This window comes from Bactrocera oleae, chromosome 5, assembly GCF_042242935.1.
Source record: "Bactrocera oleae isolate idBacOlea1 chromosome 5, idBacOlea1, whole genome shotgun sequence".
NCBI lineage: Eukaryota > Metazoa > Arthropoda > Insecta > Diptera > Tephritidae > Bactrocera > Bactrocera oleae.
Genome location: NC_091539.1, coordinates 9472684 through 9491724, shown reverse-complemented (window position 1 = coordinate 9491724; position 19041 = coordinate 9472684). Strand labels below are relative to the sequence as shown.

The 19041-nt window shown below is 34.1% G+C and overlaps 1 protein-coding gene across 9 annotated transcripts in view; it reads right to left on the bottom strand.

Annotated features, from left to right (window-relative positions):
* Positions 1–4410: 4410 nt before the first annotated feature.
* The window catches only part of raskol (Ras GTPase-activating protein raskol), a 238876-nt gene continuing 224245 nt past the window's right edge, over positions 4411–19041 (bottom strand). For 5 of the 9 annotated variants that reach the window (XM_070110496.1, XM_070110497.1, XM_070110494.1 and 2 more), the window contains 6 exons: positions 12384–12504; positions 9073–9200; positions 7815–9005; positions 5344–7752; positions 4934–5279; positions 4411–4877 (listed from right to left, as the gene is read on the bottom strand). In XM_070110496.1, coding sequence (XP_069966597.1) covers positions 4604–4877; positions 4934–5279; positions 5344–7752; positions 7815–9005; positions 9073–9200; positions 12384–12504 — 4469 coding nt within the window. In that variant the 3' untranslated portion in view covers positions 4411–4603. The remainder of the gene's footprint in view (positions 4878–4933; positions 5280–5343; positions 7753–7814; positions 9006–9072; positions 9201–12383; positions 12505–19041) is intronic. The other 4 variants (XM_070110498.1, XM_070110499.1, XM_070110500.1 and 1 more) reach the window with 1 other exon arrangement.

Sequence of the window (19041 nt, the reverse complement as noted above, 5' to 3'; positions counted from 1 at the left end):
GCACGAATTTATTTAGCTAGCTTCACATTGGCTAAATGTTGTATTTAATGGCGTGTGTGTGTATGTATAGAGCTTTGTTGCTTTATATTAGCTTTTATTATCTTCGATGTGCTATAAAATATTACAGAAACATATATACATAAATATGATATACAAATATATATAATATATACGAAAGTGCCAAGACCTACCTGCAATGTTGTTGCTATTGCTTTGCTGGAATCTTTTTCTGAAGCGTTAGTCATTAAAATCCAATGTGTCTTCAAAGAAGCTTTTAAATAAACTTTTGCGTAAAGAATGCCGACTTATGAAAAACATACGAATAATTTCACAGTGCTTTCTCAAGTGTATAGACCTATAAAAAGTTATAAAGCACAGATAATAGTCAAGTTCCTGAAGGCAAACTCTAGTAGCAGATCGTTTCCATCAGAGGCTTTTTATCCCTAAGTGTTGAGAGCTTTAAGCTTCAAAGCACTCACTGACTAAGTATCCGTAATAATACTCCACATTTACTACCAGAAGTTGTCTCCCCCGGCCACTAGTTTTCGAGAGCTTTAAGGTCCAAAGCGCTGTCTGACTAAACCTCCATCTATACACCATCGACTTACCTTTGAATATCTTCTGTATGAGATAGTCCATTTGAAGACCGCTTTGTAAGTTTAAAATTCATCGTCACTAATGACTGATATTGGCTATAAGTTACAAAAGCCAATACCCACAGTTTCCATGACGACGTTATACTCTTTGCTTAACGAGCTCTTACTTTTTATACTTACAATACCCCGAAAACTTGGATTTTATGATTTCTCTACACGAGCTGCTGATCACTTCAGTATACACTTCTACAGCCTTAAAACTTACCATCGATTATAAGCGAAATTAGCAATCTGAGTCTCAGTTCTACCTACCTTAACGTTATGGATTTGCTGAATCAATGGAAACCGAGCCATACGGCATTTTTATTTCTCCAAACACCAGTCATGATAACTCCCTTGCCTCCGAAAGTAGAAGATTCTACAAATCTATGTTGGATCTCTGATGTTGCATAACACTGACTTCATTGGAATGCTCAACGCATAGTTCCAACTTCTGCTCATTGAAGTCCTTTGTCAGAAGAGCTCACTGAAAGGTTGGTAAAAACTAGAGTTTGGACTAAATTCGGCTTATGAAAGCTAGACAAATTTGTATTGAATCAAATAAACTGTTCGGCGATCCAAATGGAATCAGCGTCAATTGTTGTATCTGTTAAGACTGCTCGTCCTCGTCTTCCACTACAAAAGAGTTACGCCATTCGAGTCTTACAGAGAACACAGAGTTCTTAGTTAGATATGTGAACCCTGACTTGACTCGTTCAATCCAATTTGTACCACTGACATCCGATCCTACTTAAATTTGAACCACTGAGATATGATGGGACAGACTTACCACTTCCAGAAAACTCAGTTCCGACTTAAGTTCAGTTTCTATTGTAAAATTCAAAAACAAAATGCTCGGAGCTTTCATTCTATGTCTAACCCACCATAAAATCGAAAATTTCGAGATTCGAAGTCAACGCTTGAAACTCTGATGGCTTGAAGACAACGAGAACACTACAAAAAGCTTGAGAAACTTCCGATACCCTTAGACCACAAAGTCTCTCTGAATATCTACTCTAAACTAAGTTGAGTTCATAATCCTCAACTATTTAGCTTGCTTGGAGAGCATGAACTTTATATACCCGGGATACAATTATCCAAATTGGGAAATGAGAACACTTTTTCTAGTTTTTAAAATGTTTAATAAATACTCATACATTCGCATGTATTTATTCTTACAATATATGTATGTATAGGTAGGTATTCGCCAATTGATTTGAGTGAAGCAAAAGCGAGACAAAACCACTACTGACTAAACAGAGAGCTTTCGAATTGTTATCGATTATATATCGATTTATATATGATGTGATAGTATTGTTTAAACCAAGCGCTTGCATTGTATCCAGTTCTGTGTGAGTGTGCTCGACATACAAATGTAAGAAATGTGTACTTTTTGTTTATAAACAATTTCTCTACTATTTTTATATAAATCTAAACCTACATACTCGTATGTATACAGTTATACTGAGACTTACATAGTATCTGTACTGGGTTTGAGAGGGGTTTACGGTAAAATGTTTTTGATTTGTGTGTGTATGTATGTAAAATACTACAAAATATTTTATTGAAGATGTCATAATTTTCTCTTTAATATTTTTATATTTTGCTAAGACGAAGAAACTACTAAAATTAAAAAATAATATAATATTAATTACAAAAAAAAAAATAAATAGAAATAATTGTTTTTTTAATAAAATTTTTTTAATAAATAATAAAATAATAAAAAAAAATTAGAAAAACAAAATTATCAGTTGTAAAACTAATAATAATTTTAAAAAAATTAAAGAAAAAAATATATAAAAAAAAAATAAAAAATAAATAAAATAAAAATATAAAAAAATCAATGAAAAGAAATAATCAGAAAAAAAATTTATTTAATAAATAAAAAAAATAAAAAGTAAAAATACTTTTAAAAAAATTTTAAGTTAAATTAAAAAATTAAAAATTAGAATAAAATATTTGAAAATAAAAATTGGGTTTTTGGGCATCTTTAAAAAATATTTTTTTTTCGATACATTTTTAAATCTTTCGGGTTTTTTTTTTTTTTTTGATAATAAAAAGTAGTAAAATTTTTTGTTTGCATTATAAAAAAATTTTTAATTTAAATAAGGAAAATTTTTTATTAATAAAATTTTTTAGTTTTTGAAAAAATTAAAATTTTTTAAAGTTTTTTAATTTTATGTTGTGAAAAAAATGCAATTATTTACATACTTATTTACCTGTAAATAAATAAATAAACCGATAATATTGGTTTCCGTGACACCCAAAACCGATACAATTTTTGTTTCGAACGTCAAACCAATAATATCTGAATTCATGACACCTACTACATTTTTTTATCGGTTTCAATTCTGATTCCGACAACTATCAGAGTCTACAACACCCTTGATTATATACAACTATTTTAGAGATATCATTTTTGTTGTTCGCTATTTGTAAAATTCGAAAAATACATTTTCCTGTAAAACCGATATATTGTTTTTAAAAAATCGAAAATATGCGTTTCATAATTTCTTACACATTTTGAATAACTCTTTATTAATGAAAAAACTTATAAAATTGAATAGTAATATTGAAATTTTTGTTGAAAATTTTTAAAAATTAGTCAAATTTTTTTAAATTTAAAATTCAAATTTATAAAAAAATTTTTACAATTAAATTTTAAATTTTTGTAGTAAATTTTTTAAAACTGGCCTCCAAATTTTTTTAAATATCAAACTTACAAATTTTTATTGGATTGACTTTTATTGCATATAATATTTTCTACGCCTTTGCTAATCTTGCTACCACTTTTACAGTTATTTCTCCTCACTTGCTTTTGTAAGCCCAACTTACATTACTCTCTTTTACAAACTTTTTTTAATATTTTTTTTTGGAATCTCATTGCAGCTCTTTTGCATTTTTGATTGTTTATACACAAATTTAATTTTTGTTCATATAGTTTTTATTTATTTTTATTTTTCAAAAATTTCATTAAAATATGAATACTTAAAAAGTTGCACTTAAATACTAAAAGATTAAATAAATGTAAACGCTTAATATTTTAAAAATTACTTTAAAACATATGTGTGTTTGTGTGTGTGTTTTGTTCTTTTTTCTTTGATTATACAAATTTTCAATTCATATATAAATATTTGAAACAAAGCAGCGCAGTTTAATAGAAAACGGTTTAAAATATATGCAAAGCAAATGTGTATGCGCACAGTGGCGCAGAAGTGAAAAATAAATATATAAAAATTTTAAATCAATTTTTAAAAGTTTTAAGACCGAAGACGCACAAAAACATGCTATAGCGAAATTTTAGTTAAATTTTCGGAATTTTTTATTTTAAAAAATGTTTCTAAAAAATATTTAAAAAAAAAAATGTTAAAAAATTAAAAAACAAAAATTTAATTAAAAATAAAACTACAAAAATTAATGACAAAAATTTTTTTTTTAAATGATTTTAAAGTAAGTTTTGAATTTTAATATGTATAGAATGCTTAAAAAAATTTTAACACAAAAATTTAATATAAAAAATATTTAAAATAAATGATAATAAAAATTTAATAAGAACAAATCAGAACCACAGTCCAAAACGGCAGTTGTTAAAATTTAAAAAATTATACAAGCTTAGTTTCGCAACAAAAATCGAATATACAATACATATAGTATATATAAAAAAAAAATTGTTAGCCATAAAGTAACTTAAAACAAGCAACGCGTCTAAAAGCTAAATATTTGGAAACGTATATTTTTTTACACTTAGCGCGCAAAATGAAAGCTTATCGCCATATTTCTTTGTTTATTTATTTTTTACTCTCCACTTCAACTCAAGTTCATACTTCGCTGCCGCCTTTACGCTGCGGCGCGCACTAATTACTAACGCGTAAATAATTTAATAAATTTAATTTAAGAATAAAAATTAATTATGTATATAACTTCGAATGCTACGCACTGCTGCTGTTATCCATGCGCCACACGCCAACTTACTGCGCCTGCTGCTGTGCGCTTGCGCCCGCTAAACTCGTTTGCTGTTGTTGTTGCTGCTGTTGCTGTTGCTGTTGCTGTGTTTCATAGCGTTGCCGCAGCGCGGTGAGCGCGCTCAGCAGACGACTGTTGGCGGCATCTAGTGCGGCGATTTGCTGACCCTGCTCTTCGATGACGCGCTGCTTGTGCGACAGCGCCAACGACATTTTCAACTGCTCGCGTCGCAGCTCCTCCTCCATTGTGATAAGCCTGGAAAGAGTTGTCGAAAACGAACTATTAATGTATTTTCGAACATTCTACACATACTTATGTTGCGCGCGCGTACTCACCTGTCGATAATACTGCGCATAGTTGATTCCGATTGCATGCTTAGATTGCTTACACCGCTGCCGCCACTGCCACCATTGACGCTATTGTGACGATTGAGCGCGAACAACTCATCGCTGGAGTCGCGCAGCTCGGCTTCGTCGCGATCGAGCGTGTGCCGCAGCGTGTCGAGTGTTTCTTGCAACAATTGTATTTCGCCATTCTGGTCAAAGCTGCCGCTGTTGGCGCTGCCAGCGCTACCGCCTGTGCTGCTATTGCCGGCCGCGATGTGGTGTTGCTGATGATTGCCGGAGTTTGTGTGTGCACGCGGCTGACGACGACGCTTGCCTTCATGTGGCGCGCAGTGGCCTATAAAACGAGAAATTAAATAAATACAATATATACAATTTCGAAGCGCGCTAAATTTTCTTACCTTCTGTGTCTGTGGAGCTGTCTGATAGCGTGCGCGCTGAGTCCAAGCTCAAGCGTCGCTGATAACGTCCGCTTATATTCGCGCTATTGTGCGCTAAGCCATTGCTCGGCTTGCCAAAACCGCTATTGCTAAACAGGCCACTCACGGCGTTCGAAGCCGCCACGGCGGCTGGCATATAACTGCCGCTGCTACTGCCATTAAGTGGACCGTAATTATCTTCACGTTTAAATTGCGGATTAGTGCGCGGCATGCGTGCGCCACTTGTGTTGGATTGCATTGAAATGGGCCCTAAGCCTATATTAGCGCCCGACGAAGATGAACTGCTGCCACCGCTGAGCGAGCGCTGTGCCTCTAAATGTCCATGTGAGGGCGATTTCATAAGCTTATTGATGCCGTTGCCGCCACCAAAGCCATGGTAGTTGTCAGTGGAAAGGCGCTCGTCTGAGGATGAGGGTGTGAGCGCGCCGCCGTTGTTCAATAGCGCGGCGCGCGCTGCGACAAGCCCGCCACCGTGTGGTTTCGGACGTTGCGCGGCGCCAGAACCGAACAGCTGTTGATGCGCCGATTGTTGCTGGCCATTGGTGCCGGCGTGAAAGCCGCTGCTGTAGTTGACACGCTGATGATGATGATGGTGGTGGTGATGATGCGCCGGCGCAGCGCTGTTCGTCGATTGTTGCTGCTGTAGCTGGTATGTGGGATTTTTGAAAGCGAGTGGCGTATTGCCACCGACGTTTTTTTGTTGTTGTAACTGTTGTTGTTGCTGCTGTTGCTGTTGTTCGATGGGGCTCGACGACTGCGACGGCGGATTCGTGGCGATGCTCTGATAACCCGACGAGCAGTGACTGCTTTTAGCCGACAGCTGCTCACGTGCGTTCTTGCCGTGTTGGCCGACAGCGTGCGTCGCGGAAGTTACCACCTCACCTACCACTGCGTGCTCCTCGGCGTACTTAAAGAGATCATCTAGATCTTCCAGATTCATTGGCATATTTGGGTGCGGATTGGAGTCGCGCGAAGCGTGCATATGAGCGCCTGCTGCAGGCGGCGGTCTTTGGTATGCGGGCAGCTTGTGTGCTAGCGGTGTGGAAGCGCTGCTGTGATCAGGTATGCCTAAATTCAATTTGCTTGGCGTGCGCTCATTCAATACCAAGCTCACATTCGAGTTGTGTAGCTTCTGACGCTGTTGCTGCTGCTGCTGTTGCTGCAACAATGCGGCGTTACCCTTCAGCAGCGGCGTGGGAGACTTGCGCACAAAGGCGCTGTTTGAGTCCAAACCGGATATTTGTATAAACTCACCGTTAGCCAACTCATCGTAATTATTGTTGTTGCCGCGCGGCAGTGTAGTGGCGCGCAACATGCCAGCGGCGGTGCCGTCGCTGTCGTTGCCATTGTGACTGCTCAAATTGCTGCTACTAGCCAGCGACGAGCTCATGTTGCCATTGCTATTACCCATGAGACCGTAGTAATGCGCATTGCCGCCGCCGCCGCCCATATGCAATCTCTCAATGGTATTGCTGGCGCTGGCAGCGGGCGCAGGCGGACAATGATGCTGCACATTGGTGAGTAGATTGTGACTGCTGCCGCCACCGCCATTAATCGATGACGAAGTCAGCGAGCTTTGTGATTGCGCATGCTGTAGTTGTGTGCTCATGTAGCCGCCGGCGATGGAGCTTTGAGAATTCGAGTGGCGCTTGTCAAGCGCGCTATTGCTGCCCATTACATGTTGTGACTGCAGTTGATGCGCATGCGCGTGTTGTTGCTGCTGCTGTTGTTGTTGCTGTAACAGCGCATTGACCGTGGGATCGTTGTAGCGGAAAATGTTCTTCTCCAATGAGCTGGGCGTCAAGACACCGCGCATGATGCCACGCTCCGCCGACATAGGCTTTGTGACGACCGCATGCTGTGGCTGCGCCAACTGTGCTTGATGCTGTATGGGCTGGTGTTGTTGCTGCTGTTGCTGCACCTGCATAGCCATATCCTCGGGATTACGGTTCTCCTGGTTCTCAGTGGGCGTATGCGAGGTGGGACACATGTGCGGCATGTGTTGCATGAAATTGTTGCTCTCTTTGGCTTTGCTGATCTCATCTAAGATATGCTGTAGTGGATCAAGTTCGTGCTGACGCGCTTCCGGCAGCTTGCTAATGCTCTCGCTAAGCAATATATGCAAAATGGAAAGCTGTTTGCCCTGATCAATATAGCCGGCCCAGTCGAGTATGGACTCGGGCGCGGCATGTTCGGGGCGCGTGGAGATCTGTTGCAAGAACTCTTTCATGCGTGGAGCTTCCTGCTCGAGGAAGTCATTGAGAAACTCCATAAAACTCTCCTTGCCCTGAAAGCGTGTGAAGTTCGCCAAAGTTTGCAGCGTCTTGGCGACAAGCGTTAAATTACGTGTGGCGCGCGCGGAGGGCAGCTCTGTAATAAAATTTTTTTTTTTAATAAATGGAACAAAATATAGGCATGTACTGTTTACTCACCATTGGTTATATTAAACAAGCTTGGCGACAGTATAGCCGGACACAAGAAGCGCAAAAAGATGGACGCCGATATAAGATTATCCGCCATATCCTGGCGGCCCAGCTGCTGCAAGCGCTCTCTGAAAGTCGCAAAGCATGAGCGGAGCTGCTGTGGAAAATGTTTGTGCGACTCGTAGATGCATTGCCAAGCGCTGCGCACGGCGGCGCGTAGCGAGGCCTGTTGTCGTTGCAGCGAGCCGCTTGCCTTTGTCGGATCCACTTCACAGTCGCGATCGGATTGTATAATCTCGTTGATTGGCGCTGAAAGCGTGTCCTGCAAATACTGTTCGCCAGTTAGTTTCAGAAAAGCTTCCATGCTTTTGGTCGCCAACGAATTGCCGCGGAATGTGAGACGCTGATCGCCAACGCGTAGCAAATCCAATGCTACCACATCGGTTAGAAAAGCGCCGGCTAAGCCTTGTGCGTGCATTAGCAAGACGAGCGCCTGTCCAATATCCTCTTTGGCTTTCACACCGATCACCGGCTCGAGCGTTTCACAAACGCGCTTATAATTATTCTTTAAATACTCGAGAAAGTCGGCATACACATTGATCGGCAGTATGTCGGTGCTTTGGAAGCGACACTTGATGCGCAACGTCGGCGTCACCTCTTTGCCGTTGCGGTTCAAGCTGTCGTTAGATTTCTCACTTAGTATCGGATACCAGTCCTCGGAGAATATGCGCGATGTCACTTCGTGTATCGGTATCTTTACCGACCCAACAAACATATGCTTATCGCGCTTCTTCTTCTTCTCCACCTCGCGGAATACATTCACTGTGATCACATTGATGTCGGGCACATCGGGAAAATCGAAATATTCACCCCAGAATAGCAAATCGGTTTGCAGCTTCACGCTAGTGCGTCCATACAAAGCTTTGTCGAGGTGTAGTTCGCAGAAATATTTCTTCTTTGGTGGCAAATTCTTAGCTTCGTAGATCCACATTTTAAGCGAGTTGTCTGTGTGGCGCGTGTGTTCTGCATTTGGCGATATGGATTTGCGCAGCGAGTAAATCCACAGATCGCGCTCTTGTCGCGAACCGCAAGCGTAGTAGCGCTCACCACGCGGACCACCGCGCACTTGAAAACAGTGCCGGCGGCCGAGCACCGATTGATGCACGGGCGCGACGCCAACGGCACCGGTGCAGGAGAGATCTGTATGACGAAAGATATTATTTAGTTGATACAATGGCGAAGAAGTAGAAAATGTGTTAAAACTTACCGATCGACGACATTACTGCATGACTAGAGAGCAAGCTCTCATGTGAACGCGAGCCGCGTAAGCCACCTGAGCCTCTTTTGGTGCGTTCCAATTTGGTAACTGACTTTGTACGTTTGAGTGGATTTGATCTGCGTACAAAAAAGGACACAATAAATTAAGTGAGGTCAAGGAAACAAAAAAATAATGCAAATCTTAAATTTTACAAAACTAAGTTTATGAAAGTTTGCGCAAACTGTGATGGCGTAAAAATATTGTAACTATGGAGTAAAGTTAAAAGTTTGGAGTTTGTAAATATCAACTATGCTTATCGCAATGTTAGAAAAAAATGTTTAAGAGCTTGCGCAAACTTTTTTTTTTATAAATCCATGAAACAAAATCTTCTTGCTTAGGCTATGGAATTTCGAAGGTCATAAATTTTTTTTATTGGTTTCTGCAAACAAGTTGGCGCAACATTTTCTTTTTGTCAAGAGATTTTTTATTCAAGTGTACTCTTGTTGGTTATAGGTAAAAAAAAAATGGTATACGTTTGTGCAAACGATTTTGCGCAAACTTTTTTTTATGGATGTAAAACGTGTTTACACGTTCGAAATCAAAATGTCATATTTTTTTGGTTTGTGCAAAATATAAAGCTATTTTTTTTATCAAATCGTATTCTTTATAGGTTAAAAAAGTTTTAATCATTAATTTTGTATTCGTTTGTGAAAATAAGTTTAAAATATTGCTTGAACGCTACAAAAAGGAGTCGTTTTTTCATCGGATTGTGATTAGTGACGAAAAATGGATCCATTACAACTATAAAAGCAAAAGTCATAAATGAAATCTGGACAACCAGCCAAATCTACGGCAAAGTCGAATATCTGTATTTGGTGGGATCATAAGAGCGTGCTCTAAAACCGGTTGAAACTATTAATGGTGAACGCTACGCGGAATTTGCGACTAGACACGAGGCAATAATTTTACATCATGACAACGCTTGATTCATTATTGCCGCGTTTCTTTTGGGATTGAATCCACAAACCCAATACTTAGATCTGTTTCGTTCGGAACACTTTTGAGCAACATTATTTGTCATGAAACTACTTTAGTATGTTATAACCAGCCGCCAACTCATTCAGCTGTGTTTCATGGCCTCCATACGAAATGTAAATGCAATCAATGACTTCAGTGTGTCACACTGCTTATTGGCAAGCCTCCCAACTACAAATTGAGTGCCTAAGCAAAACTGCTACGGAAATGCGGTAATCGCAGTTACTCAACTAGGCAGCCGAGCAATAAAGCAAAAATTGCTGCAAAGTATGCACCGAACTGTCAATCAAATGTCAAGCACAAGTAAACATGACAACTGACAATTGTATGCCAACAGCTAACTGTAAACGTAAAAATGAGCGGTGAAAGAGAAAGGCAATAGCGTAGCAATCACACGAGAGAGTGCGATAAAACTTAGATTGCACAAAAGCAAAAGTTTGATTGGAAAACTTGGCAATTGCAACAGCAGCAGGTGTGTAGTTTCGGCGGAAGGCGGAAAGGGCGTCAATGCAGCAGAGTTTAGAGTTTAGTTAGTTCAGTGACTTCGCCAGCAGAATTGCATGGAAATTGGCAATGTTTTGCAATGTAATTTTTGTTTTTGTTTTCTTGTTTTATTTTGCAATTGCTGCATTATAAATTCAATGCTGGCGCATTGTCATGGCAACCATGCGCTTTGTTGACGCTGCAAGCGGCATGCAATGGCCGTTGCTATTTATATTTATTGTGTGCCAGTGGTTTGTTTGGACATTTTTATGGCGCCCAAGTGCAAAATTTCGCAAACACTTGCACAAGCGCACACATCTTGCTATATATGTATATACATATACATATGTGTTTATTGCATGTGGCAAATTTACAATGTCGCATTGCGCTCATAAAAAATAAGTTGCACATAAAAGTTGCAAGTATTGCAAACTATTTGCGAGGAAGAAAAGTAGAAAAATAAAAACGAACTAATGTGATAGCAATATTGAAAGTATGAAGGGTATGGAAAAACAAAAACCAAAATAATATATGCTGTGCGCACAGTGCGCACGGAAGTAGAAATGCTTTTACATGACATTTTGCCAATCAATTGACCGTTAGCGTTGCCAATGCGGCACAATACTACACTTATTATTATTTACTTTTTATGTTTTTGCTATTTTTGCTATTGTTGTTGTAATGCTCACATGCAATTTAAAGGCGTGTGTGCATATATAACTGCCCTCAGGCACTTGGCGACAGGTGCGCCAATGTGGCATGTCTAATGCAAGAGCACTCAATTTTTATTGTTATTGTTTTGTTGTGGTTGTTGTTGTGAAACGGAAAAAGTTGCATTTGCCACATATCAGCTGTCAAAATGTCGGACTGGTGGTTAAATGAAGGGAATTATTTGAGCGATATTATGCAAATATGAGTGAGTTTAGTGGCACTTAGATACATATCAGTGATATTTATTTGCATATAACGGTTAATTTATTGATGCTTGAAACGCGAGTATTGGATTTAGATATATTCGTTCTAAAAATAAATTATTGTAAGACACTTATAAATGTTTAAGAATTTGAAAATTATGGTTTGGTTTTTTAAACAACTAAAGACAACTTAACTACCAAAGGGAACTGGATATTCTAAGCAACCAATTAGAGAGAGTTGCCAGTGCAACTACGAAGGAATTCGTAAAGAGCCGAATTTTGATACAAAAACTTAGATACTGGCGATGGCTTGACGACGTCTCAGTGGTAGTGGCACAGATAAAGCTTGACATACTGATTAAGTACATCAGAAGCACGTAGTGGTTTAGAGAGAAACGAATAGAAGGAGGGGTTTGGTTCCGGTGATATCACAATGGACCTACTAAAGGTCTAGGTGTGTCGTAAATAACCACTCTACCTACCTACCTACCTACCTGGATACTGGCGCTGCTTTAAGTGAGAGAGTCTCTAATTTTGCCCTTACTGAAGCCATTGAAAAATCTCTTTCAACCGGTTCTATGATATAGAGATCTGATATAAAGGCACAACATCTACCATTCCTGGTTGGACATTGAAACTTCGTCTTTCAGAACAAATTTCATCACTGAATCCCCACTAATACCCTAATTACCTTCACTCATACGATAGAATAAGATCGATGACCCAGCAAACACGAATTAAGATATTCTATTATTCTTAAAGAAAAACGAGTCTGTTCTGCCTATACTACCAGGGTCTGTAGTTAACTATGGCATATGTAACCTTAGCGCGTGTGAAAAATGTGTCTCTCAATCATCAATTATTTACTGCTTTCTTTCGTGCACTTACCGTTTTGAAAAGAAATTCGTAAATCTTGAGGTTGTATTATGCTCTTGTTGCTGTTGCTTCTGACCCAATATGGGTGTCGCTGGTGCGGAGCCACGCCTGCAAGCCTTCTCATATGAAGTGTCTGCAAGTAGAGTTGGAGAGGAAAAAATATTGGAATTAGTATATGTTGAAAAGAAATATATATACATATGTATATATGTAAATAAAAATACAATTTTATATTAATTAGTTTTTATTTTTTTTTTCATATAAGCCCGCCATCTAAGTGCAAGTTTTAGAAAATGAAAATTTTTGAACTTTTCAAAATAAAAAATTTTTAAATTTAATTTACTTTCTTTCTATCTCATTATTTTATTAATTTCTAATACCATTTATAAAAATAAAAAATAAATAAATAATAAATGAATAATAAATAAATAATAAATAAATAAAACATAAAAATTAAAAAAAAAAATTTTAAATAAATAAAAAAAATACAGAATAACATCAGATATATAAAAAAGATAAAAATAATATAAAAAATATATTCAAAAAAATAAATAAAAAATATACAAAAAAAATAAATAACAAAAAATTAACAAATATTATCAAAACTTAAAAAAACAATTTAAAAAAAAACATTAAAAAATATTTGTAATTGTAAAATCATTTTTTGAAGTATTTTTCACTATTATTTACTAAATTCCGAAACTAAGTATTTTTGTTGAGATATTTTTGACTTAAGTCGCTATGCGTATCGGCTAAGTATTGTTTAAAGCGCCTTATGGTAGGCAATGTTTCAACAGTGTAAAGTCAACATTGTTTTATGTATTAAAAAAAATAAGTGTTGTTAACAATTAGGCTCTATATAGAAAAAATTGGAGTGAAAAAGTGAAGAACCGACTCTGAAATGCTGTAAATTTTTTTAAATAAATATTAATTAAAATAATTATTCTTATAATCAATTTTAGATTTTTTTCATATACTTGTATGTATTTTTTGTGATTTTCTGATTCATTCATTTTCGAACATTTTATTTTAATTTATTTTATAATGTTTTTATAAAAATAATTTAAATATATATGCATAGACGTTTAAGACGTTAAAACTTAGACGTTTAAAAATTAAATGCTGCCTACATTTAGGCTGAAATTTAAAAACCGTGACTGGGTAAACAATTTTGAGTGATAAAGTGATAAACTGTTAAGACAGACTCTATGAAAATGATCTATAGTCCTTCTTCAATAAAAAAATAATAATACATATAAATATTAATTTTTTTTTTTGGAATTTTATATATACATATATACTGTAAATAAACATGTCTATATTATATTAAATTTTTATATAAACTTTGTTGTTAATTTTTATAAACGTTTTATTTTATTTAAAGTTCTTTAACTTTTTTCTCAAATATTTAGTTTTATTTTTTTGTATGTAGTTTTTATAAAAAACCGTTTTTTATTAATTGAGATTTTTAAAAAGTTTTTTGGTTAATTTTTTATTATTAAATGTATTTTATAATATCTTTATAAATAATTTATATTACTATAATTGTTTTAGTATTCCACCAAACTTGCATTATTTTTTCACTTTTTCCAAGTATATTTTTCTAATAATTACACGATATAAATTTTGTTGTAATTTTTATATAATTGTTTTTTGCGATTATTTCATTTTTATAAAAAAGTTTTGGTTTTATAAATTTTTTTGTAACTTTTATATTAATTTTTTTTTGTTTTTTAATTAAAAATTTGATTTTTATTATTACTAAATTTTAATATTGTATAATAACATTATTTAAATTATAATTGGTGGTATAATTTTTGGTTTTTCTCACTTTTTGCAAAAATTTGATTTTTTTTTTTAATTTTATTATTATTACTTTGTTTAGATTATTATTCCGGCAAACTTAAATTTTTTCCCTTTAAATGTTTTTCTTTTGAAATTCTTTAAGTTTTTCTAACACTTTAAGGTATTATTAATTTTTATGTCACTTTTACATTTTTAAGCATACATTACATTTTAACATTTCTTTAATTTAATTTATTACATTTTTATATTTTTTTATTTATATATTTTATATTTTTAAAACTTCAGTATTTTTAGTATAAATCATTTGTTTTTATTATAAATAATTTATTAAAATTATTACTTCAGTAAACTTGCATTATTTTGTCACTAATTGCAAGAATTTGTCATTATGCATGAATAAACATGTAATAAATTGTGTAGAAATTGATTTTAGAAAATTTATATCATGAAATAATTTTGTAAATGGAAAGACAGTTTACTTGATTTTGAAATAAAGAAAAAAAAATTAATAAAAGTAGAAATGTAACTTCAAATAAAGCAATAATAAAATGGTTTGTTTTACTACGTTTGTAATATAATTCAAATTAAAAAAAAATGTTATCAATCAAAATCCACTTTTTCAGTAACAGATAAGAATTTTCATATAAAATAGGTTAATTTTTCTCATAAATTAATATTGATAAGACTATGAATGTAGATAGCGATGGAATTCGGCGGCTTTTTAGTGATTTCATCGAAAAGTGATAAAATATATACCTACATACGAGTACATAATAACATATCTATATAATATTTGCAAAAAAAAAACAACTTTGTGCACTAAATTTCAATGTTTGGAATTCCAAAATGAATCACCCTACACCGAAGTGACTCATCTTAACTAAGCAAGCAACAACTAGTTCCAGTTAAGGAGAAAAAATCGCATGCGACTTTTGTTGCTTTTCAATTTGGTATTAGCATTTAAGTGCATTTTATAAATTTTAAACAGCGTGAAAACAAAACAAATTAAATATGTAAATATAAATATAAATTCCAGCGAAGGGTAAACATATTTTGCATGCAGACACAGCGGTAGATACCGAGGAATTTATTGCAATAGCAATGGACAATGGCTATATCAGCAGCATCCAAAGGGCAACAGGCAGCGCACGCCAAGCAGACACGAAGGCAAAAAGGCATAAAAGTATGCATACATATTTATATATTTATATAGGTATATGTAAAGTAGATATGCAGGCATTTATCGCGATATGTAAATGTATGTCTCAGTGTGTATGTGTATGTAAGTATTGGTGCGACCAAGCGACTTGCAGCGCACGCAAATTATTGAAGAGTGTGTTTATAAATATGTATGAAAATATGTAGATATTTATATATGTATTCACAAATACACATATATATGCAAGTATATACATATGTATTTATATATGTGGATATGAACACATTTCTGCATTTAAGGACCACAAAGAATGTTGGCATGCCAAACGAGCTATTACAAATTGAAAGCAAATAAGGCATGCCAACCGCAGGCGCTTTTGCAACAGCAAAAACAACAGTACTAAATGACAACAACACTAATAATATGCGTGAGCAAATAAACAAAACAAGAAGTTGTGATTCAATAAAAAATGGCATGCTGAAATGCCAAACCACTTATTGAACGTAGTAAGGACCCAGAAGAGGCACGTAGGTCAAGCGAGATTTGGACATAATTTATATAGGACTCCACTTCGGTATGGAAATATTTCTATTATAATTTTTGTACACCATAGATAAACACAAATTTCAAATGCTTTTTTGGAAATATCTAAAATTTTAATAAATAATTATATATAGGTATAAAATGTATCATTTTAATTATAATTTAAAACTTTTTATTATTAAAATTAGCTTTTTTATTATTAATATTATTTTTAATTTTTTGTGAAAATTACAAAAAGCTAACATTGTAATTATTATTTTTTTTAATTTCTTGAAAATTTTTAATATAATTGTGTGCATAAAAAATTATTTTAATTTTTACGATTTTTTGAAGTATTAATGCTATTTTAGTGTTATTATTATGACTATTGTTTTCATTAAAACAATAATTGTAAATATTTATTTTTTTTTTTTAAATTGTAAAAATAATATAAATTTTACAGGTAATTAATAAAAATCGAACAAACAAATTTTATAAGAAAATGTCTATAAAAAAATTAAGCCAAAAATAATTAAAACGAAAAAATTATAGTGTAAAAAAGCATAACATGTTTTATAAATAATTTCAAATTTTTCTATATCAATGGAATAAAATTTTAAATATTTTAGCAAATATTTAATTAATACGAAATTCTCATAAATGTTTTGATAAATTTTTTTTATAAAAATCATCTAGTATTTTTATGGCTTATTTATTTTGTAATAATATAATTTTTTATAAAAATTAACATTTAATTTTATTTTGAAATTTAAAAAATAATATAAACTTTTATTAACAGAATTAAAATCTCCAGTTTTTTTTTTATAAAAAAAATATACCTTTACATCAAAGCACATACATTATAATTTCTTTATAAACTAAATAAGTAACACATAAAAAAATTATTAAAATCTAAAATTATTTTTAATTAAATTCTATAATAATTTTTTTATATTTATAAAATTCTTTTTTTTTTAACAGAAACATTGCTTTTTATATTGAGTTATATTTTTATTTTATTATAAGAAAAATTGCGCAAGCATACCAGTCAATTTTAATTAATGATGTGTATGGCTCTAAAATATTCAATAAAAAAAAAATTCAATGAAAAACAAAATAAAAATATTTACAAATATAGTATTCAAAAACAATTATTTTAAAAATATTTTTTAAATATTCAAAAAATAATTATTTTAAAAATACTTTTATTTTGTGCATACATATTGAAACTCGAAAATACTTTTATAAGATTTTATTTTTTTGTTTCTTATCAGCAGCTGTTGAATATATTTAAGAAAACCCCCTCAAGCGCATGTTCTAAGTAAGTACATAAAAGCATCAAAAACATATAGACCAACCAAAAAATGGCAACTCTACAACACCAACAACTCAACAAGCACATCAACACAACAATCAACCACTTGGCCTGCTCCAAAAATGTGCTGGCGCATTCGCCGCTTGGCCACTTCACAGCACAAGTGTTGCTACACAGCAATTTGTTGTTGTAGTGCAATTTTATTAATGTGGAAATACATATGCATAAATGTACATAGCTATATCAGTGTGTTTGTGTGTTAGCTTGTTGTACTCTACCAACAGCTGCCGGGCCGTGAAGAAAATTTATCAAAACATAAACAAAAACATATAAAAAGAAAAAAAACCTAACCTCTTTGCTGGTATAGACTTTAAGTGAACGCTTGCTAGTGCGTTTTGCACTACTTTCTGATGCATTTATTGCAATTTCTTGCTGCCGTGTTTTCGCATCATATTTTTTAAGTGCGCTCTTCTGCCTACTTCTTCTTCTTACTTCAACTTTTTATAGTTTTTTTAATGGTTTCTACTGTTACCGCGCGTTTTTGTGGTTATATTAAGCATTTAGGATGTTCACTTAGCTTTAGTGTAGTCTTTGCTCTGATTGGTTATTTTGTATATAAAAGTCTCCAATTGACCCAATGCTTATAAATCTGTGTAGAGTTTACTCCGAATGAACTTCCACCCATTAATGTTTAATCGATTTTCATAAATACCTCCTTGTTGTAAAATTTTTGAAATAATTTCCAGCGTAGCTCTGCGTGGAAAGTGAAGAGTGAGAGAGAAAGTTCGGAAGAATGCTCTTCAGTCTCGTTAAATCTACATTGAAATATTCTACACAAATAAACCATGGTAAGCGTTTGCTCAGTCTACATGCGTCGATAGCGTCAACAATAAAGGTCTATAAAAATTTTATCGACTGCAAAGCGTTGCCAGACTAATATAAATAGTAACTTGATATAACTAAAATAAACAATGCTAAGGGTCTATACAGTTGGCATGCTCGTTTGAGTTAATATAAAAGGTATATTCAAATTTTTAGACTCAAAAGTGTTGCCATACTAATGGAAAAGCGATTTGGTATAAATATAACTAAACTTGTTAAGTGTCTAACTAGTTTGCATTTATTGTTTGAGTCAAAACAAAAACTCTATTGAAATTTTTAGGGTTCCCAGTGTTGCCAGACTGTTGATAAATGATACTTGGTATTAAAACAAAACACATATTAAGTGTCTACTTAGTTTGCATGCGTCGATTGGGAAAGTCCATTAAAACTTTTAGACTACCAAGTGTTACCAGACTAGTGAAAAAGGTAATCATTACACAAAAAAAAAAAAAAACATAGAAAAAAAAAATATACACTGACTTGTTTTTTGCTATTCGCTACACAAATTATGCTGCACGCAAATGTGGCAACTTGCCACTTGAGCCAGCACCTGCTGTGCAATTTATCAATAAGCTTATGCTGTATTGTTGCAATAAGCGCAATCAGCCAGACAGTGTTTTAATTACGAACTTTTTTTAGCTTACAACACATTTTGTTGTTGTAATTATTTCATTTGCACGTCATTGTTATGTATGTATGTATGTGCCTGCATATTGCATTTCTACGCGCTCATTGCTCTACATTGTTGCAATACTTTGAATGAGCGAATAATAAATGCCTTGCGTTAATGCGTATCTATGTGTGTGTGTGTGCGTATTGCAACATTCACCATTTTCATTCTCTATTATCTTTGCATTATTTATCGCTGATTTGTGATTGTGCAAAGCGCACGCGTGCCGCGCCGTCTGCGTATTTCGAGCCAATCGATGCTCTGTCTACGCGCTGGCGTCAGGCGTTTGAGCCTTTAATGAGGCTGCTACTTATTT